Source organism: Microtus pennsylvanicus, chromosome 20, assembly GCF_037038515.1.
Source record: "Microtus pennsylvanicus isolate mMicPen1 chromosome 20, mMicPen1.hap1, whole genome shotgun sequence".
In the NCBI taxonomy this organism is placed as follows: domain Eukaryota; kingdom Metazoa; phylum Chordata; class Mammalia; order Rodentia; family Cricetidae; genus Microtus; species Microtus pennsylvanicus.
In genome coordinates this window covers 34,524,357-34,547,177 of record NC_134598.1, presented here as the reverse complement: position 1 = coordinate 34,547,177, position 22,821 = coordinate 34,524,357, and the positions used below count along the sequence as shown (strand labels likewise).

Here is a 22,821-nt window from a genome sequence, read left to right as displayed (position 1 = left end):
GGCAGAGGCAGGCGGATCTCTGTGAGTTCGAGGCCAGCCTGGTCTACAAGAGCTAGTTCCAGGACAGGCACCAAAGCTACAGAGAAACCCTGTCTCGAAAAACAAAACAAAACGAAAACCTAAATATTATATTCCTAAAACTGGCCACCATGGTCTATTTTCTTATTTGGCCACTTCCTCCTCCTGAGGCTGACTACCAAGATCCAGCAATCAAAAGCCTCTTGTTGACAGAGGTTTCTGTCCTACCCAGTCCCACAGTCATTCAGCCCCACAGAAACACACAGAAGTCTACATTAATTATAAACTAGTTGGCCTATTAGCTCAGGCTTCTTACTAACTCTTACAGCCTACATTAAACCATAATTCTTGTCTGTGTAAGCCATGTGGCTTGGTACCTTATACCAGTGTCTGGGTGATGACTGCAGACTTACTTTTTCTCTTCCCAGAATCCTCCTGTTCTCCTTGCCCCGCCTATTCTTCCCGCCTGGCTACTTGCCAATCAGCATTTTATTAAAGCAATACAACTGACCAAATCCTTACAGGGTACAAGATCACTGTCCCACAGCATGATCCATTAAATCACCCGTCTCATCCTAATACGGGTTTCGCATCTCACCTCTATAAACCATTTGCCTAGGCCATGTCTGTCTCCCCTCTATCCAGAGCGATCCTCAGTCCCCCTTCATCCTTTCCCTTGTCCTCTTGCCTTCTCCCTCATCCCCTCTCTCCTTTCCCACCACACCCTAGCCTATTCTAACAGAGACCTCCCCTTCTTCTCCTCTTAAAAATTACATCTGCAAGGTCATTTGCTGCTGTGTCTCTGCCTGAATCAGGAAGAAGCCGCTTACCTTTTCCTCCCCCACTTAATAAAGGGTCTCTGTGAAAACAGGTGTTTGGGTGTGGTTTGTGTCTAACTCGGTGTCTGGGAGGGAGCCCCCACTGTCATATCTCCAACACCTCAAATATCATTGTTTTATGAACATTTAAAATATCTATTCTGAAATATATAAAAGTATTTCTATTTCCAGGATTTATCGACTTTTTTGTACATACGCAGGTGTGTCTTTGTGACTATAGACCGTGTGTGTGTGTGCGCGCGCGCACGCTATGTGGGTGCTGAGAAGCCAAGCACTTCCTCTGGCAGAGCTGAGCTACCTCACATATAAAAGGTCACTATTAACTGTCACCTGACGAAGCAGTAGAGTATCAGAACTTTCTTAATTACAACTCTACTCACCAGCCAACACCTGCCCAAACCCTGGTCCAGGCCCCTGGACTACCATCTTACTCTGCTGCCGGGATTTCAATGTTTGTCTCCACTACCCAGAGTCCCCTGCTTCCCCGTGCTCCTCATTTCCCTGACGTAAGGCCGCACAGCTGTGTGGCAAGGGCAGAAGCAGGCAGACCAGCGTGAGTTTCTGGCTAGCCTGGTCTAAATAGTTCAAGGCCAGGCAAGGCTACCTAATGCAACCCTGTTGAAATATTTCTGTTCCAGGCCAATCAGGTCTACACAGAGGAAACCTATCTGGGGAAAAAACAAAACCATAACAACAAAAAGAAAAACCAACCACTCCAAGATTTTTTTTCCCTAATGTTTACCCATGCTGTCGCAAATGTTTTCATTAGCATATGCTAATTGAGCAAAGCGATGGGATTCATTACTGCAGTTTTGTAGATGTGTGTATCAGAGCACTCTGGAGACGCAGAGCTGACAGAACAAGTGTCTGTTCTAAAGCTGCTAGATTGTCTTACCCTGTAGGAGTTGAGGAGCCCAACGGTGGCTGTCTACATGCGCTCTAGCAGCTGCCTGGCCCGTGAGGCTGGAGGCTGACAATCCGATCCGATCCCAGAGTCTTGTGGGCTAGTCTTCAGTCCCCATTAGAACACCAGAGTCGGGTCTGACCGCAAGAAAAGCTGCCAATGCCGCCAGCGCTAGGGTGGGCACACGTGCTCCAGCAAGGGTAAGCGCCGCTTGCTCTCCAGACAGACTTCGATCTGGAGAAGGATCTTCACGCACGCATGCGCACGCGCACACACACACGCATACGCAGCAGATGATTCGCCCTAGAAATGCCCTCACAGACATGTCCAGAGGCGTGTCTCCTAGTTAACTCCAGATGAAATCAACATGAATCACAGCCAGGTGATGATCAGCATCGACCAGCACAGCCAGGCAGTGGTGGTACATACCCACCCCCCCAATCCCAGCCTTTCACGGGCAGAGGCGGGTGGAGAATGATTGGAGAAGCCAGGCTGGTGTATGAATCAGCTGGGCAGCGGTGGCGCACACCTTTAATCCCATAACTCGGGAGGTAAAGGCAGGCGAATCTCTGTGAGTTGGAGGCCAGCCTGGTCTCCAGAGTGAGTTCTAAGAAAGGCTCCAAAGCTACAGTGAAACCCTGTCTCGGGGAGTAAAAACGTTTCTAAGAGCCTAGCAGCAGCACCAGAAACCTAGTTATTGCTGATGATACAAAATGAACTTAGAGTGCACATTCACGCACGCACATCAGTTGATTTCTGAAAGAGAAATTAAATGAAAATATCTCTTAATGGCCGAATAGAATACTTGACTGTGTTTAACCAACCACTTACTTCTATGGGATCTATCTATTAGAAAACCACGGAACTATGACTAATTAAAGCTTATACAAATAAATGGAAAAGACCTTTTGATTTCCTCTAAATTGAAATACTCCTTTCAGATTAGAGGCTCCTTTTTCTTCTTTGTTTTGTAAAAATTTCAAGGCAGGGTTTGGTTTTTTGAGACAGGGTTTCTCTGTAGCTTTGGAGCCTGTCCTGGAACTAGCTCTTGTAGACCAGGCTGGCCTCGAACTCACAGAGATCCTCCTGCCTCTGCCTCCCTAGTGCTGGGATTAAAGGTGTGTGCCACCGCTGCCTGGCTCAAGACAGGGTTTAAGATCTAGATGTTACAAGATGACCCCTCAACAAGGGTAGCAGTTGCTGAAGAGACCCAGCCAAGCCACCTGCATGCCATCTAGGGAGCTTCACGGATACAGCTCTGGGATGCTGTCCCCTGGGAGGTGGACTTTTGAGTCAATCATCCTTGGTTGCTAGCTTTCCTCACTTTTACAGTTCAGGGTCCAACCTAGAGAATGGCGCCACTCACAGTGGGCTGGGTCAAGTTGCAGTCAAGACAACCCCCACAGAAAGGCTCCGGAACTAACCTGATCTACAGAATTCCTCAGCTAAGACTCTCTCCCAGGTGACTCTAGGTGTGGATGTTAAAATTAAACCCCTTCCTGCTGGAATGTCCTGACAGGCCTGGGTCAAGCCCAGCTCCATAGGAATTCCTTAATCCAATCACTGTTGTATTATCAAAACTAACCAACCCAGTACAGAGAGAAAAGCCGATTACATTCTTAAATGGAAGGCCGAAAACTAGCCACGTGTGGTCCACACCTCTAATCCCAGCACTCCCAGCACTGGGGGGGGGGGGGCAAAGGCAGGCAGGTGGATCTGAGTTCGAGGTCAGCATTGTGCTCCAGGCCAGTCAACATCACAAAGTGAGACTGTCTCAAACAACAAACAAACCTAACTTACTAGAACAGGCAAATTTTCATGGCAGTGGGTTGAGCAGAAATGTCCTCCATACGGCCCCTCAAATACAAGCACACACCTTTAACACCAGCACTTGAAGATCTGTAAGGTCTAAGCCAGACGGGGCTATATATATTTATTATATTGTTATAATGTTATAATATATTATCATAAAGATCCTTTCTTAAAACTTTCTTAAAATACTCAATGTCTATCATCCAAAAATGCAAATTAAAATCACGGTGTTTGTATAACATTTATTAGCTCATCCTTTGTGTCACAGTACATGCTGAGTGACTTTTCACCTGAATACACAATAAAAAAAAGTGCTTAAATCAATACATGAGCCTCACGTGGTAGCACACACCTGTCATGCCATTAACTCAAGGACAGTCTGGCCTAGTTAGCAAGACTATCTCCAAACAAGCAAGCAAGCCAGCCAGCAACAAAATCATTCTTTAAAACAATCATCCTATAAAATCATCCAAGCTGGCACACTCTAGAAGGAAAAGTATTTGCATAGCAAAAAGCATTCAGTCTGGCCGGGCGATGGTGGCTCACGCCTTTAATCCCAGCACTCGGGAGGCAGAGGCAGGTGGATCTCTGTGAGTTCGAGACCAGCCTGGTGTACAGAGCTAGTTCCAGGACAGGCTCCAAAGCCACAGAGAAACCCTGTCTCGAAAAACCAAAAAAAAAAAAAAAGCATTCAGTCTATAATTTCAATTGATCGAAATGTAATTAATAAACTCATTAATAAAATAACTACAAGGCACACCACTCAGAAGACTGGTTCCAGGGTGTTCTTGGATACCCAGTCCATAGACATGCAGTCTAAACAGCAAAGTTTATGCAGCCAAATTATGAGCATCCTTCTGAAATATCTTCAGCTTCCTTTGAACACCAACCCAATGCAAAAACTACCTAAAAAAGTTGTCGGGACCAAGACGAAAAGTCTGAACATGCTCTGTGCGGTGTTCTCCCTAGATGTGTGTGTCATGGGTGTGGGGTCTGTGAACAGGGAGAGCACCAGTGGTGTACTGTGGAGTTCCCAAGTTCAGGCTTTTCCAGAGATGCTAGCAAGGCAAGGAAGAGAATGCAGTGAGGAGCTGCAGCGCCACCAGGCGGTGGTGGCGGTGGTGGCGCACACCTTTAATCCCAGCACTCTGAGCTCAAGGCCAGCCTGGTCTACAGACAAGACAGCCAGAGCTACACAGAGCAATCCTGTCTCAAAAAACAGAGGTCTCAGAGGTTAAGAGCACTAACTGCTCTTCCAAAGGTCCTGAGTTCAATTCCCAGCAATCACATGATGGTTCACGACCTCTGTAATGAGATCTAGTTCCCTCTTCTGGCGTGCAGGCATACTTGCAGACAAAACACTGTTTGTGTAATAAAAATAAAGCTTTTTTCTAAAAACAAACAAACAAACTGATTAATCCAAAGCTCTGAAAACATAGGAATGTTTTCATTTCCTTTAAAAAAAACAAAACAAAAACCAAAGAAGTAGCTGGAGTGGTTTAGCTCGGGTAACCCGCATAGGTATAGTAATTTACATTCCAAGGGTTCAAGCTGAGATATTCCTGATCATACTGGCCATACTGCGAGCAGAAGATGTCTCTCCCCAGGAGGTAAGACGGAGACAGTTTCTGGAGAACAGCTTCGCTGAACTGGTAGGTTAGTTTCCTGCGGATTTTCGTGATCTCTCCTGTCCTGGCATAGTTTCTCAGGGCTCTGGCCATCTTCTGGTAAGTCATGGGTTTTCGGTTGCCTTTCCGCTTCCCCCAAAGCTCAGCCAGCTTTTCTTTGTTTTTTGAGATAAACTGAAAGACACCTTTGGTTTTGTCGACCCACTGGATGCAAGACGCCATCTCCGAGTCGCACAGAGATTCGAAAAGGTATTCGAACAGCCGGAGCTTCCTCCTGCCTGCAATGAAGGGAAAGAAAGAGGAGACATCAAACCCTTTGTGTCTGGCCCTAGAAGTCCCAGGGAAGGACTTCCCAGATACGGAAGCTTCAATGAGCCAACTTCACTCACTGCCTTACGAAGGCAGTTACCACCAGACCAGAAAGATCCGTGGGCCTCTTAAAGTTTGCGCCGGACCTAAATGATGTGCAAATGGTTAAAAGTTCTTTACTGTCCTCTGGAAAAAGAAAGCCTGGGGCTCCTCATCTAGAGATTCACTTGAAGGCGGTCTTTCTTCCCAGTTACATTTCGACCACCGGTTTCCCATTATGACACATACAAGGGGCTAGAGTTGGTTCAGCTGTTAGAATACTTGTTGAGTTGCAGAAAAGACTCAGGTTCGAGTCCCAGCACCCGCATAGCAGCTCACAGCCATCTTTAACTGGTCCCAGTGCTCTTAAATGCCATCATCTCTTGACCCTCAAAGTAATATTTAGGGAATTATTAGCCCTGACATGGAGGCTAGCACTGAAGGAACTGATATGTTCTGAAATTTTTTTTTTTTTTTTGGTTTTTTGAGACAGGGTTTCTCTGTGGCTTTGGAGCCTGTCCTGGAACTAGCTCTGTAGACCAGGCTGGTCTCGAACTCACAGAGATCCGCCTGCCTCTGCCTCCCGAGTGCTGGGATTAAAGGCGTGTGCCACCATCGCCCGGTATGTCCTGAAAATTTTGCAAAATTTTCCAAAAAATAACTGGAGTAGAAATGCCCCCCAAAAAATGTTCATGCCATTGTTTATGAGCAATGGCTAAGGACATTTTCAATTATAAAGTCAAGTGTTAGTGGTGTCTCAAAACGACTAGGTAGGGAAATCTAGAGGATTTCTGTGGATTGTGTGATGCAATAGAATTCTTCAAATTCAAGTGACAGCCACTTTATGACATCCGAATTAGCTTTTGCAGGCCGTATCCACTGGATCCACCAGTAGTTAAAACAAAGCAAAATAAAACAACAACAACAAAAACAAACAAAACAAAAAACCAACTCTTGACTACATTCCACATTCCCCTTGAGAAATCAGCACAGTTTATTCCCAAACTGCTCGAACTATCTATCTTGGGTCTATGAACTGCGAAACTGTCGTCTGAACGTGACATGGCTGTTGAACTATCAACTCGCCGGAGCTGTGGCTACTTGCACAAGACCCGCACAAAACTGAGACTATGCTCTAGCACAGTTAGGGAGAGACACGTGGGGATCCACACTGGTAGTCCATGGCTACTGGATGTGGGGTGGCAGCGCCATTTTTCTTCCAGAGTGTAACCATCAGTAAAGTTCATTTGATCCAACCCAGCACCCTTGGAGTGGTTCACTTCTTGCTGTTTTAGCAGATTTTTTCTTGGGATAGAGTCTAACGTGTAGCCCTGGCTTGCTTCAAACTTGCAATCATTCTGCCTCCGTGCTGGACCTACAAGTATGTGTTACCATGTTCGGCTACAAGATATAATATAATATACAAGATATAAGATAATATATATATTATTTCTGAACTCCTAGCTATATGCCTATAATCTTTAATCTTAGCACTCAGGACACAGAGGTAGGATCACAAGTTTAAAGACATCTTGGTCTACTAGAAAGTTCCAGGCCAGCCTGGACTACCTGATGAAAGAAAGGAAAACCCCAAACCCTCCCTTGTACCATGTAGGGGGGGGGGGTTCATGGCCACGTACCTTTTCCTCCCTTTTGCTGGAAGATGGAGGCTTGTACCAGTTGGCTTTCAGTTATGTTCTGCAGAGATTGATGAAGACTTTCTTCTGAATACAAGTCCACAGAACCATTCTGCACACACCAGACAGCAGGATGTTAAGTGGGAGTTTGTCCCGGGTCCCTCACCCCACCCCCTCATCAGTGGTCATAGACCAATGCGCAAAGCAAGGGTTCTAAACATCTGGATTCTCTGAGTGCCGTCTCTGCTGCAGCCAGATAGCTCCCAGGGATGAGCAAACGATTCGGAGAGGACCAAGGGATAGATGTTAACATTTGACTCCTCCCACCACGAGAAAGAGGCCGTTGCTCCTCTTCTAACAGTGCCCAGGACCAAGAGGCCTAAGGCCGGAGCAGTGCTGGCAAGTGACAGAGGCAGGAGGACCGCTTTGAGTTTAAGGTAATTCTGGGCTCACCTTGCCCCCAATGAAACAGTCAAAAGATTAGGGTGTCAGCACGAAGAGAAGCTGGGCTTTCGTTCCTGGGTTGAAGGGGACCCTGGGCAAGGGGACCAAGAGGCAAGAGGAAGGCGTTCCTAGCATTCCATGTGGCAAAGATGTGTCTGTGTCCATTGGTTAATTGGACACAATGGAAGGGCTGGGCTTGAGCCCTCTTATCCCTCCACCGTCGGGCCAGACAATCCCAACTAGAAGCTATACTCTGCAGGCGAGGCTTTAAGAAAGTAAGGTTGCCAGACTGAGCCCCAGACAGCCCATGTGTTTGCCAGGCAATCCTAAAAGAATAAGAGATTAAAGTTGGAACCCCTCTCGAAAGAAATGAATGGCTTACAGGGCTGGAGATGTAGCAGTTAGTAAAAGTGCTTGCCTTGAACCTTGGGTTTGACTCCCAGCATCAAATAGATAGGGAGTGGTTGCACATAGAAGAAAATAAACGGAGAGGAAGAAAAAGAAATCACAAGATGCAACAAGGCCCCATTTACACCCGGAGATAAAGGATGTCAGGCGTAACATACGTGACTGAAGATGAAGAAGAACTGAACTTTACAGTTAGACCCACCAGATTTAAGCTGACTGTTGAAATACCCACATAAATAAATACCTACATAAATAAATACCTATATAAACCTGACTACTATTCATCTCTAAAAAAATTAACAAAATTGCAGGAAAATGGACAGACTTGGTATGTATAATATTAAAATCACACAATCTCAGAAAGAAAAACCTACATGTGCTCCCTCATACGTTGATTCTAGCGTGCGTATATACATATGTGTCTACATATATGTAAAGAGATGTCCATGTAGCTACGATATAACATGTAGAAAGAGGAACAAGAAAAGGTGATGCAGGTAATGGATGACTCATGAAAGAGGATTTTTTTAAAAGATTTATTATGTTCTGTCTGCATGTATCCCTGCACACCAGAAGAGGGCACTAGATCTCATTACAGATGGCTGTGAGCCACCATATGGTTGCTGGGAATTGAACTCAGGACCTCTGGAAGAGAGGGCAGTGCTCTTAACCTCTGAGCCACCTCTCCAGCTCCATGAAAGAGGTAATTGCTTTTCTAGTTCTAACTCTGCTGTGGATTTTAAATGTCCCCTAAGATGACAATTGTCCAGGGCTGGGCCAGGGCCTCAGGGCCCTGTGAGAGGAGAAAGGAAAACAGCAAAACACAAACAAACAAAGACAAGGAGTGCCGCAGCCTTGAGAACAGAGGAGGAAAAACCCGTGCAGCTAACACAGGAAAGAGTTGTTCCCAGGCACTGCCATAAAATAAGACTCTGCCACCCGTTGACCACACAATGTACAGATGTCTATGGTGGAAGTCTCGCCCAGGAGAACACGTTCTGTTAGTCCCTTCCATCTAGCAGGGGCACCGGGTGACTGTGCTAGCGTTTTCAGGACTTTTTAGGACTGGCTTCCTCGGCTCTTGGCATCTGATCTGAGGTTCTCCTAGCTCTCTGCTGCTGGCGAGCTCGCTCTTCCTTTCGTGCTTGCTTTAAACGTAATAAGCCCAAAGCACAGCTGTGCCGAGCAGTTGGTCCCACGCAACGGACTCACCGTTACACTCCTCCAGTTACAGGTGGGTTCTTCTGGGTGCGTAAACCCGCAGCAACTGGGGCTGCCTCTGATGTGAGGATACTGGTTGACGAAAGTCATGTAATTTTTGTGATCTAAAAAAGCAGAACAGAAAGACATTTCATTTCACGAGTCCAAGTTTACAAGCACACATTTGGGTTTTGTTTTGGTTTGGTTTCTGGTTTTTCGAGACAGGGTTTCTCTGTGGCTTTGGAGCCTCTCCTGGAACTAGCTCTTGTAGACCAGGCTGGCCTCGAACTCAGAGATCTGCCTGCCTCTGCCTCCCAAGTGCCGGGATTAAGGCACGCACTACCACCGCCCAGCTCAAGCACACATTTGTTTACACACACACACACACACACACACACACAGGTATGGAAGCGGCTCAAGGTGACACATATTCTATTGATTTGCCTTATGGAAATATATTCCATGTACCTAAAGTACCACACTGTTCAACTGTTTTTTCAGTCTTGTAATTCCCTGTGATACTATATATAATAAACTCAATAGATGATATATTGCACCTTATGTAGGTCAAAGAATAAGACCGGCTATAGAATAAATGAAGAAGGATAAACATCTGTATTCTTCCACTCAGACTCTTGGATGAGTGGAAGGCCTGAGAGACATAGCAATGAAGAAGATTTTCCTGGGCTGGGGAGGTGATCCAATGAACAAGGCACTTGCCACGTAAATGTAAAGACCAGAGTTCAAGTCCCCAGAACCCAGGTCAAGCTGAGTGCATGAAGACGTATATGTATGTATGTATGTATGTGTGTGTGTGTGTGTGTGTGTGTGTGTATTTATGTATGTGTGTGTGTGTATCTTGCCCAGAGTTTCTGTGGCAAGATGAGAAGTGGAGTCAGGAGAGTCCCCACAAGTTCTCAGGCCAGCTAGCCTGGCCTATGCATGCTATTGAGACTCTGATTCAAACACAGGGGAGACAAGGATGGCTCCCAAGGTTGTTCCCCGACTCCTACACTCTAATGATGGCCCAGATAACATGCATACATATGCATATACACAATATATACCATACAAAATACACCATACATATACAAAATACACCATATGCATATAATCCTGCACAGTATACCAAATACACACAATACACCATACATATATACATATACAGCATACCATACACACTATACCATACACATATAAATATGTACAATACACTATAAACATATACATTTATATGTGCACAATATACCATACACACAAACAACACATATATAATATGCCATACACATATACATTTACACATACACAATACACCATACACACATATTTTAAAGAAAAAGCTTTACATGGGAAGGCAAGATGATATAAGCACATGGTGAGCGAGCCTTATGTTTGTTCTTGGTCTTATTGAGACAGAGTCGAGCTATGATGATCAGGCTGCCCTCAAAACAATGAGCCCAGCCGGGCGATGGTGGCGCACGCCTTTAATCCCAGCACTCGGGAGGCAGAGGCAGGCGGATCTCTGTGAGTTCGAGACCAGCCTGGTCTACAGAGCTAGTTCCAGGCCAGGCTCCAAAGCCACAGAGAAACCCTGTCTCGAAAAAGCAAAAAAAAAAAAAAAAAACAATGAGCCCTTTGCTTCAGTTCCACGCCGCTTTAAGATTATTTCATGGGGCTGGAGAGATGGCTCAGCGGTTAAGAGCACTGCCTGCTCTTCCCAGGGTCCTGAGTTCAATTCCCAGCAACCACATGGTGGCTCACAACCATCTGTAATGAGATCTGGTGCCCTCTTCTGGCCTGTAGACAGAATACTGAGAATACTGTATACATAATAAATAAATAAATCTTTAAAAAAAAAAAGATTATTTCATGTATCTGAGTGTTTTACCTGTATGTAAGTCTGCGGATCACTTGCAGGTGCACACACGTGTGGGTACATGTGCGTGTGAGCCAAAGTCAATCTCAGATATCATCCCTCAACCGCCTTGTTTTTTGACACAGGATCTCTCACTGGCCTAGAACTCAATAAGGGTATTCTGGCTGGCTAGGGAGCCCAAGGGAAAGCCCCCTTTTGCGAGTACCAAGATCATAAGTCCAGTAGTAGGCTTCCGTCCATGCCTTTTTGCTAAAATATGCATGTGACCAACAAGCCACCGTGCCAAGAGAGGAGGAAATGACCGTTTTTACCTGGTGGATATTGAAGTTCTCCAACTGAATTCTGTGTCAATACTTCAATCGCATCTTCAAACACTTGACCCAGCCTATCTTGCTCAATGCAAGTCTGTGGAAACAACAGAGACATTCGGGGGTTCTGAAATTATTAATAAAGTATCATTTTACATTTTGCTAGGAGAACTCCAACCTCAGCATAACAGGCAGAGCAGACCGGCTACGTTCTCACAGAATGCTGCTCTTTGTGGCCTCGAATGCTTCTTGGGCACTTCCTACAAACCGTCCATAGCCATAGACAATCAGTTGTGTCTCAGATGTGAGCCAGCTTCCCAGTTTGGTATTTGAAGCATTGGCCTTTCAGTCTGGTGCTCACCAACAATATTTATCTTATAGAATAAAATATTATATGGCAAGATTATGTAATTCCGCATAGTATAAAATTTTATAAAGCATAAATAAAAAAATTTCAGCTTCCTAGTTTAGTATTTGAAACATTGGCCTTTCAGTCTGGTGCTCACCAGACTGAAATTATTCTATATTTATCTTATAGAATAAAGCACTATACGGCAAGATGATGTAATTCCACATAGTATAAAATTTTATAAAGCATAAATAAAAGATTATGGGTTCAGTTCCGGGTACCACGTAAACAGAGCATGGTAGCACAAGTCTATAATCCCAGCACTTAGGAAGCTGAGGCAGAATGATCAGTACTTTAGGGTCATCCCTGGCAACATATGGCCAACCTGGGATACATGAAACCCTGTCTCAAAAAGAAAGAAAACTTAAGTTTCAAAACTGAAGAGCAAACAAACAAAACAGCTCACCATGGTTCTCTAATTGTCTTGGGTTGAGGAAGCAGCCTTGGGTTGTCCTGGTGATAGAGTGGCCTGCCTGTCAGCTTGTACAGCTCTGGGTTCAATAACAAGTTCTAGCGAGGAAGAAAAAGACCGATTAAACAAAAGGACAATTCCAAACAGGTTTACCATCCGTTAATTGTTTTTGTCTTTTGCTTTTTTTTTTTTTTTTGAGACATGGTTCTCAGTCTGTACTCCAGGCTGGCCTCCAATTTGTGGCAATCCTCCTGAGTGCTGGGATTACAGGTTTGAGATTTTGAGAATTAAAAGTAATTTTTTTGACTTTTTCAAGACAGGGTTTCTCTGTAGCTTTTTTGGAGCCTGTCCTAGAACTCGCTCTGTTAGACCAGGCTAACCTCAAACTCACAGAAGTTCGTCTGTCTCCGCCTCCCAAGTGCTGGGGTTAAAGGTGTGCTCCACCATTGCCCGGCCTAACAAAGCTTTTCATTTGATTCTAAATGAACAGTGCAGAATGCCACCATCTGAACTTGTTCTTGGGAGTAAATTTTCTTTTCTTTTCTTTTTTTTGGTTTTTCGAGACAGGATTTCTCTGTAGCTTTGGTGCCTGTCCCTTTTTTAAAATATTTATTTATTTATTATGGATACAATATTCTTTCTATGTATATGCCTGCAGGCCAGAGGAGGGCGCCAGATCTCATTACAGATGGTTGTGAGCCACCATATGGGTAGCTGGCAATTGAACTCAGGACCTTTGGAAGAGCAGGCAATGCTCTTAACCGCTGAGCCATCTCTCCAGCCCTGGGAGCAAATTTTTTCTCCACAAGATTTCCTACAAGTGCTTCACTTTTCTGTCATTACACTAGTGTGTATTGTGTGTGTGAACATGTATGCGTGTCTACTCGTGCATGCCCGTGTTGATGCTAAGCATCTCCCCTCCGCCATTCTTCACCTTACACGCTGAAGCAGGACCTCACATTGGAGCCCCAGAACTTGCTGGCTGGGTCAAGCTGGCCAGTTTGTGCTGACTCATCCTGCAAGTGCTGGGGTTACCAGGAAGCCACTACACCCAGGCCAACTGCCCTAGTCTGATTTCTATTGCTGTGATAAAATGCCATGAGGAAAGGATTCTGCTGTGTCACTGTTCATCACTGAGGGGTGTCAGGGCAGGGACTAAAGCAGAGGCTACTGAGAAGCCCGGGGGTGGCACTACCTACCCAAAGGTCAGAGGCCTCCTAGCAATTATTTAGGAAAGTGCTCCACACAGTGGTGGTGGCGCACTCCTTCAGTCCCAGCACTTGGGACGCAGAGGCAGGCAAGAGCTGAGTTTGAGGCCAGCCTAGCCTACAGAGCAATTTCCAGGACAACCAAAGCTAAACAGAGAAATCCTGTCTCAAAAAAACGAGAGAGAGAGAGAGAGAGAGAGAGAGAGAGAGAGAGAGAGAGAGAGAGAGAGAGAGAGAGGAGAGAGAGAGAGAGAGAGAGGAAAGAGAGAAAGAAGAAAATGAAGAAACGCACCAACAAGGAACTAACTAACTAGCACGTCAGTATTTCCAGTTCTGGTGACCCAAGCGCTGGTCCTCCTGTTCACAGTGCAGCCTGCAGAGCTCAGCTCAGCTCAGCTCCTAGATGCCCTGCTCTGTGGAAAGAGCTAAGGTGGTCGCCTTCACTGCTTAACTGATGGAGAACACAGAAGAACTGGAACATACTGGAGAATCCCAAGTATTTTTTGTTTTGTTTTGTTTTTGTTTTTTCGAGACAGGGTTTCTCTGTGGCTTTGGTGCCTGTCCTGGAACTAGCTCTTGTAGACCAGGCTGGTCTCGAACTCACAGAGATCCACCTGCCTCTGCCTCCCAAGTGCCGGGATTAAAGCCTGCGCCACCACCGCCCGGCAATCCCAAGTATTTAAATACTTCCAAAGCTACAGAGAAACCCTGTCCAAAAGCCAAACCAACCAAACAAACAAAAGCAATTACTTAAATTCTTTTTTGTTTTTGTTTTTGTTTTTCGAGACAGGGTTCCTCTGTGGCTTTGGAGCCTGTCCTGGAACTAGCTCTGTAGATCAGGCTGGTCTCGAACTCACAGAGATCCGCTTGCCTCTGCCTCCCGAGTGCTGGGATTAAAGACGTGCGCCACCATCGCCCGGCATTTTTGGGTTTTTTTTTTTTTGGTTAAATTCTTAAATATTTAAATAAACTGGGCTTGGAGGGGCAAACCTGTTTCCCTACTGTAATCCTAGCACTCAGAAAGCTAAATCAGGATGACTAGCTCAATTTGGAGTTTGTTGCCAGCCTGGGCTATGAGAGACCATCTGAACTCACCCCTAAATGCTTTCCATTTAAAAATTTTTAAATTCAATTTTTTTACCTTAGCAACACCCCCCCCCCCTTTTTCTTTAGAAAAGAAATAGACCTCTTTGCCTTGAGATCATCTATTGGGCCAGCACAACAGCCCGTGTAGAATGCCCATGCTTAGAGCCAGAGGACATCGGCTTCTGGGGGTTAGAAGTTGTGATTTTTTTTTTTTTTGGCCTCGAGAATTCCCCAAAACCCCGGTTGTCAGATGAATGCCTCAAGTGCTCCCTACTTGCGTGATTTGCCAAATGGAGTAACAGGCACAGAAGATAAAGGTGTGGCAATCTGGCACAGGGTTTCTCTATGGTGTAGCCTTGGCTATCAGGAGCTCACTCTCTAGGCCAGGCTGGCCTTGATCTCAGAGATCTGCCCGCCTCTGCCTCCCAAGGGCTGAAATTAAACGCATGTGCCACCACAGCCTGGCAATGTTTTAACTTAATACTTATATAAATAACAACTCAATAGCAAGTAATACAGCGACACTTTATCTTGGTATCAAGTCACTTAAAAGAGAACGTGGTGGTTGGTGGTATACACAGCACGCCTTCAATCCCAGCACTCAGGAGGCAGAGGCAGGGAGATCTCTGTGAGTTCGAGCCCAGCCTGGTCTACAGAGTGAGCTCCAGGAGAGCCAAGGATACCCAGAGAAATCCTGACTCAAAAAAACCGAAAAAAAAGAAAGAAAACAAGAACATTCATAAATCCAGTCTGGGCTATTAATCAGTTTTGGTGGTCTGTCTGTTTGCTCTTTTGTGACAATGACTATGGAGCCTGGACTAGCCTCACACTCACTCTGTAATCCAGAGTCTTCAACTTAAACTTAAACATAAGTCAGTCCTGTCAGCTCCAAATAGATTTTAGCCATACACTCACCCACCCACCAAATGAATGTTTTCAGTATTAGATATTTTTAAAAAGCCATCCATGACTTTTCGGCAATCGTGACCTCACTCATCAGTGCTAACGCTCACTGTATTTTGAACTAAATATTCAGAGGTGCCTGGAGTAGAAACAGGCTCTACTCTAAGCCTCCAAAGCAAGGTTTCTGTGAACGGTAAGTAAAGGAGCTTAAGTTGTGTGTTGAAGATGCAGTTTCTAGGGCTGGATCCGGATCCCCTCAAGCTTGGGTTTCCATTGCCAGAGCCAATGCCTGTCACAAATAGTGAACACAAAGGAAAGAAGAAAAAGAAAAAAGAAGAAGAAGAAAAGCTTTACGAGTCACAGAACTATAGCAGTCACCTTAGTGGCTCAATACTTCTTGCGACTGAACAGACAAGAAGACAATTGCGCACGAAACACTCCTCTGAAGGAGAAACCGCAGCAGTTAATACAAAGGGCTTGGAGACGCGTACGCTGAGCACTCACCCGAAAGACACACTTCCACCCGTCATGAAGTTGCGACTCAATCATTAATGACACAATCAAGAACACACTGGCAGAGTCGCAATAAATACTTAGTTTTAAGGAAGTGCTTGCTGCAAAGGGGATTTTTTTTAAAAGATACAGTGCCCACATAATTCCATTTCTTGGTGTGGCCAGTAAGATGTCAGGGGCTATTATTTTGAAGGGACATGCAATAGCTTGCATTCTTTGGGTCCAAGCATTAGAATCAAACTCAAGTCGCTCCCCCTCCCATATGCTCCCACCCCCATCCCCATTCAACTTCTCTGTTCTGCTTAGCCTATCCAGAAACCTCTGACCTATGTCTCTCATCCCCTCCACTTTAAAAAAAAATGTATCTTCATCCCAGTTTGGGACTTCATGATCTCTTCTCTAGACTGAAGAGCCTGCCCTGGCCTCTTCTAATGTACCTCCCCAAGCTAAGCCCCAGGAGCCCTGAGCCTTCATCGCAACCTCCCCTTAAGACTTAAAGCCCCAGCCCCAGCTTTTCCTGACCGGCCTAAGCCTTAGTTCCTGCAGTTCGTCCAAGAGGGGGGTAAAATCTGGCAAAGACACTCATTGCCAGGCCTGATGATCTGAATTCTATACCGGAACCAGAATGGGACTCCTCACACTTATCCGGCACTCAGTAAGCAGAGGCAGGAGGATCACCGGAAGTTTAAGAACAGCTGTGGCTACATTACAAGACCCTGTCTGAAAAAGCAAAGTTGTAGGCTGCAAATGCAGAGATAGCTCAGAAGTTAAATACACCGGCGGCTTTCCCGGCAGACTCCTAGTACCTACACGGCCGCACACAATCTGATACCATCCTCTGGTACCTACAGGGCTGCACACAATCCGATACCCTCCTCTGATCTCTGCGGGCACCAGATATTTCAGGGCTGCAGACATGCACGCAGGCAAAGCAGAAACACATAGAAAATAATGTGTGGTTGGGGAATGATGAAGAAGAAGGATCTAGAAATCTAGGCGGTTCTCAGCACTGAGATCACCCAAAGGTCACCTAAATAATGAGAGTCTCTGGATGACCACTCCAGATAACCATTCCTCAGACGCCACAACCCCTGATGCAGGGAAATTCTCTCCTTAACCTAAATGTTAAGAATGGCTTTTGGTGGCTAATTTGGTGGATGATCCACGTCTCGCTTCCCACACCTACGATTCTCATACCTGTTCAACACCTCCTCTGATAGCAGGCCAAACAGAAACGGTACCAGGCTCCTCCTCACAGAAGGCTTTGAGAGAACAATCCTCTGAGCAACCCGCACAGTAACTTCTTATAAGCTATCCCATTTGGCCGGGGGCTGTGGAGGTGGAGCACAAATCCAAACAAATTCTCAGTAAATCTCATGGGTGTGTGCACATTCACCATGCACCTTTGATATGGAACCTGTTCTTGTATGAGATGGTTTGTGATGCAGATACAACAAACAGCTTCTCTTCTCAAATGCAGACCAAAAATAGTAACAAAAAATAGAAGCCTGTCCTGGAGCTAGCTCTCGTAGATCAGTGTGGCTTCAAACTCACAGAGTTCTGCCTGCCTCTGCCTCCCGAGCGCTGGGATTAAAGGCGTGTACCACCACTGCCCGGGCTTTATGTGTTTCTTGAGCTTCTTTTTGTTCTTTTCTTTTTTCCAATGCCTCTTCTTTCTCTCTCTCTCTCTCTCTCTCTCTCTCTCTCTCTCTCTCTCTCTCTCTCTCTCTTTCTTTGTCGTAATGCGTAGCCCAGGCTGGCCTTGAATTCTTGACGCTCCTGCCTCTGCATCCTTCAGCAAATCCTACCAGCATGAGCCACCACAACTGATCCAATGCCTTGTTTTCTAATGAGAGAGAACATGACAGTGTGTGGATTTGGGTGGGAAGGGAGTTGGGGAGAATATAGGAGGATTTGGGGGCAAGAAAAGCAGGTAATCAGAATTATACTGTATGAAAAAAATCTATTTTCAATTAAAAATAATGAAATATTTCTTTTTTATTTTTGTTTGCTTTTTTTGTTCTTTGAGACAGGGTTTCTCTGTAGCTTTGGAGCATGTCCTAGAACTCACTCTGTAGGTCAGGCTAGCCTCGAACTCACAGAGATCCACCTGCCTCTGCCTCCCGAGTGCTGGGTTTAAAGGTGTATGCCACCACTACCCAGAGAAATAAATATTTTCTAAATCTCACTGAAAGAAAGAAAAGCAAAAAAAAATGCCTCTCTGGCGCTCTGTGGGTCTAAAGTCCTGGACGGTTTCAACAGCTAGATAAGGCAATGTAATAATCCTTTTAGAGATTAGTAGATAGATACATCAAAGAGTTTATTCTTCCAAACCAGCGGTGGTGGCACATGCCTTGAATCCCAGTACTCGGGAGGCAGAGGCAGGCGGATCTCTGTGAGATTGGGGTTTATCTGGTCTACAGAGCGAGCTCCAGGACTGCCAGGGTTACAGGGAGAAAACAAATCTCGGAAAACCAGAAACAGCAAAATCTTTAATTTACTGTTCATTTGTTTATTTTTCTAGCCCCATCCGTTTCTCCTCTCTCTGTCCCCTCTGCCCAGTTCATCTCGCTAACCTCCCCTTCCCTTCTCTTCAGAAAAGGGCAAATCTCCCATGCATATCAGCCAGCCACGGCGTGTCGACTAGGCACCTCCTCTCCTATGAAGGCTGGCCTAGGGAACCCAGAAGGACAAAAGGGTCCCGAAAGCAGAGTCAGAGACAGCGCTGCGCCCACTGTTAGAAGTCCCACAAGAAGACCAAGCTACACAACTGTAACATATAAGGAGAGGGCCTAAGTAAGTTCCATTCAGGTGCTCGCTCTAGTTGGTGGATTAGTGCTTGTGAGTTCCTATGAGTACAGTGAGTACAGGTTAGTTGATTCTGTTTTCTTCCTTCCTTCCTTCCTTCCTTCCTTCCTTCCTTCCTTCCTTCCTTCCTTCCTCTCCCTCACTCCTCCCTCCCTCCCTCTTTTCCCTCCTCCCTCCCTCCTTCCCTCCCTTCCTCCCTCTCTCTCTTTTTCTGTTTTTTTTTTTCTTGTGTGTGTGTGTGTTTTCAAGACAGGTTTTTTTTTGTAGCTTTGGAGCCTGTCCTGGAACTAGATCTTATAGACCAGGCTGGCCTTGAACTCACAGAGATCCACCTGCAACTGCCTCACGAGTACTGGGGTTAAAGGTGTGCGCCACCGCCGCCGGGCTTGATCCCATCAGTGTTCTTGTGACGTCTTTGAACTCCCACCACCTTTTCCTCTGCCGCTTTCCCAAAGCAGGCCTGATGTTTGGCTGAGGGTCTCTGTATCCGTTTCCATCAGTCACTGGAGGAAACCTCTCTGATGACAGTCTAGACAACGATCTATGGGTTTGGGTACCAAATGCTCCACTGAAAGTCTCTCTTGGTTACAGGAGATGACTGGTTCAGACTTTCAGACTCTGTTCCCCGATTGCTAGGAATCTTAGGGTCATCTTCACAGATTTCTGGGATTGCACTAGGTTTCTAGCTCATCCTAGAGATACCCCCCAGATTCCAGGTGTTCCTCCCAATGCTCCTAGTACTCCCAGTATTCTCTCTCCTCCATCCTCCCCCTACCTGACCTCTAGCATGCCCACGCCCCCATTCAGACCTTCCCATCCACCTGTGATGTCTGTTTTGTTTTTTATTTTATTTCTTATATATGATATATTTAATTTTATGGACATTGGTATGAGGTTTCAGATCCCCTGGAACTGGAGTTGCAGACAGTTGTGAGCTGCCATGTGGGTGCTGGGAATTGAAAGCCGGTCCTCTGGAAGAGTGGTCAGTGCTCTTAACCACTGAGCCACCTTTCCAGCCCCTGTGAGGTCTATTCTGTTTTCCCTTCACAGTCAGATTCACGGGGACCCCTGGAGCCCTCCTTGTTGCTTAGCTTCTCTGTGTCTGTGGCTGTTGCCTGGTTATCCTCTACTTTGCAGCTAATGTCCACTGAGGAGTGAGTTCATATCATATTTGTCTTCCAGGGTCTGGTTACCTCACTCAGGATGATATTTTCTAGTTCCGTCCATTTGCTGGAAATTTTCATGATGGTGTATTTTTTAACAACTGAGTAATTAATATTTCACTGTGTAGATGTACCACATTTTCTTTATCCATCCCCATTTTTCAGTTCAGGGACATCTAGGTTGCTTCCAAGTTCTGGTTATGACAAATAAGGCTGCTGTGAACATAGTTGAGCAAGTGTCCTTGTAGTATGATACTGATTTCTTTTTCCTTTTTTTTTTTTTTGGTTTGTTCAATACAGGGTTTCTCTGTAGCTTTGGAGCCTGTCTTGGAACTAGCTCTTGTAGACCAGGTTTATCTGCCTGCCTCTGCCTCTCGAGTGCTAGGATTAAGGGCGTGTGCCACCACCGCCCGGCCCGCCATACTGATTTCCAAAGAGGCTGTACAAGTTTGCATTCCCACCAGCAATGGAGGAGTGTTTCCCTTGCTCCACATCCTTCCCAGCAACAGCTGTCACTTGTGGTTTTGACCTTAGCCCTTCTGACAGGTGTAAGATGGAATCGCAGAGTCATTTTGATTTGCGTTTCACGGCTAAGGATGTTGAGCGTTTCTTTATGTGCTTCTCGGCTATTTGAGATTCTTCTGTTGAAAATTCTGCTTAGATCCGTACCCCATTTTCTAATTGGATTATTTTGTATTTCAATGTCTAGTTTCTTGAGTTCTTTATTTATTTTAGAGACCAGCCCTCTGTCAGATGTGAGGTTGGTGAAATCTTTTTCCATTCTGCAGGCTGCCGTTTTGTCCTATTGATGGTGACCTTTGCCTTACAAAAGCGTTTCAGTTTCACGAGGTCCTATTTGTTTGTTTATTATTTTTTGGTTTTTTTGAAACAGGGTTTCTCTGTGTAGCCCTGGCTGTCCTGGAACTCGCTCTTGTAGACCAGGCTGGCCTCGAACTCACAAAGATTTGCCTGCCTCTGCCTCTGGAGTGCCATTGGTATTCTGCCCGGGGAGTTGTCTCCTGTGCCAAAGCATTCAAGGCTATTCCTTGAAAAGATCTTATTTTTCCAGAATCTGGTGGAATCTTGGAGGTCTTCCCCAGGAAAACACTAGCCTCTTACTACTTTCCTTTCTGTCTTTTCCTTATTTCTTTTCTTTCTTTTTTATTGTTTTTTTTTTCCTTTCCCTTATTTCTTTTTTTTTTAATTTTTATTTATTTATTTATTTATTTTTGGTTTTTCGAGACAGGGTTTCTCTGTGGCTTTGGAGCCTGTCCTGGAACTAGCTCTGTAGACCAGGCTGGTCTCGAACTCACAGAGATCCGCCTGCCTCTGCCCCCCAAGTGCTGGGATTAAAGGCCTGTGCCACCACCGCCCGGCCGGCTCCCTTATTTCTAAGTTAAGGACATGCTATGCTACCTTCTTCCTCAGGCTCCTGTGCAGTTGATGAGTGTTGGTGAAATGAGTCGCCAAGTATTTGCTGTGGGCTTTTCAGGGACTGTGATTGCCTTTGACACACCATTTTAGATGAACCCTCCCCAAAGAAGGATCCAGAAACCCTGACTCCAGACCAAAAGGAGACCGCAAACCTGGCTATGTTGTGTATAACCTGCTAGGCCTGTCCCAAAAGGCAACTGCCTCTGAGACACGACTGCCTGCTTTTTCCTTGGAAGGAGTCTGGTACAGATGTCAGGATTGCGCTGACACTCCGAAGCAAGCCGAAGAAACTGGCAAGGACTGGGCAGGGAGGCTCCCCGATCAACAGCCTCTTTTGCAGAAGTTCACTGTCCGCAGCGGCAACAGAAATTATTTTGGAAAAGTCTTAAGCAACAGATGTGCTGGAGTCTGAAGCAGCCGGTGCCCATCTTCAGGTGGAAGACTGCATTTTCTGAGAATAGGGAACTGCAGACGCCAGAAGGAAGACTAAGTTCAAGTGCCAGTTTCCAGTTAAACAGAGAGCGAAAGAGCTGCTTCTTTTTAATCTTTGAAAGGAATGTAAATTTATTTTATTTTGAATTTTTTGTAATTTGAATATTTAGTTTATCATTTAACAATGTTTATTCTGTACAGTCAGAAAATCCACATTTCGAAGGGAACAAAAGTTAGACACAAATACAATAATATTGGTTCCAAGAAGCTGTTTTAGAAGCAAAATTAGAAAGAGCATTTAGAAAAGAATAGATTAAAAAGTACTTAGTGGGATTTTTCCTTTTTGTTTTTTTTTTCTTTTTTTTTGAAACCTTTTAAATGATTTATTTTTGCTTTACATTCATTGGTGTTTCCTCTGCCTGTTTGGCATGTGTCTGTGTTTAGGTGTCGGATCCCCTAGACAGACAGTTGTGAGCCACCATATGGTGATGGGAGTTGGATCCAGGTCCTCTAGTAGAACACTCAGTGCTCTTAATTTCTGAGCCATCTCTCCAGCCCCATTTTTTTTATTTTGTATTTTCAAGACGGGGTTTCTCTAGAACTTGTTCTGTAGACCAGGCTGCCCTTGAACTCAGATCCACCTGCCTCTGCCTCCCCGATAGTGTTGAGATTAAAGGCCTGCATAGCACAAAATTCTATATGTAGGACTGCATAAAAAAAAAAAAAACCTGGTCTCCAAACAACAACAGAGCCGGTTGGTGGTGCACGCCTTTAATCCCAGCAATCAGGAGGCTGAGTCGAGGCCAGCCTGGTCTACAGAGTGAGATCCAGGACAGCCAGGGCTACAGAGAAACCCTGTTGCGGAAAAAAAATAAACAAATAAACAAACAAACAAACAAAAAGCAAACAAAAAAACAGCCAGTAGTTCCACTGACCCTTCTCTCACCGTGTGGCTCCTTCTCCTAGGTTTACTGCTTTTTAAGTGGTCAGCTAACCCTAACCTGAGGCGTTGTCTCTCTGTGCCCTTGTGG

General features: G+C 45.3%; 1 protein-coding gene across 1 annotated transcript; it reads right to left on the bottom strand.

The window, feature by feature from the left end:
* Positions 1-3,795: 3,795 nt before the first annotated feature.
* Positions 3,796-16,026, bottom strand: Spic (Spi-C transcription factor). Its single transcript, XM_075954521.1, has 6 exons — positions 15,945-16,026; positions 12,238-12,341; positions 11,426-11,519; positions 9,251-9,363; positions 7,190-7,298; positions 3,796-5,479 (listed from the first exon to the last, which is right to left on the bottom strand). Exons 2-6 carry the CDS (start codon positions 12,238-12,240, stop codon positions 5,073-5,075), a joined length of 726 nt encoding a protein of 241 aa, XP_075810636.1. The 5' UTR covers positions 12,241-12,341; positions 15,945-16,026; the 3' UTR covers positions 3,796-5,072.
* Between the last annotated feature and the right edge of the window lie 6,795 nt (positions 16,027-22,821).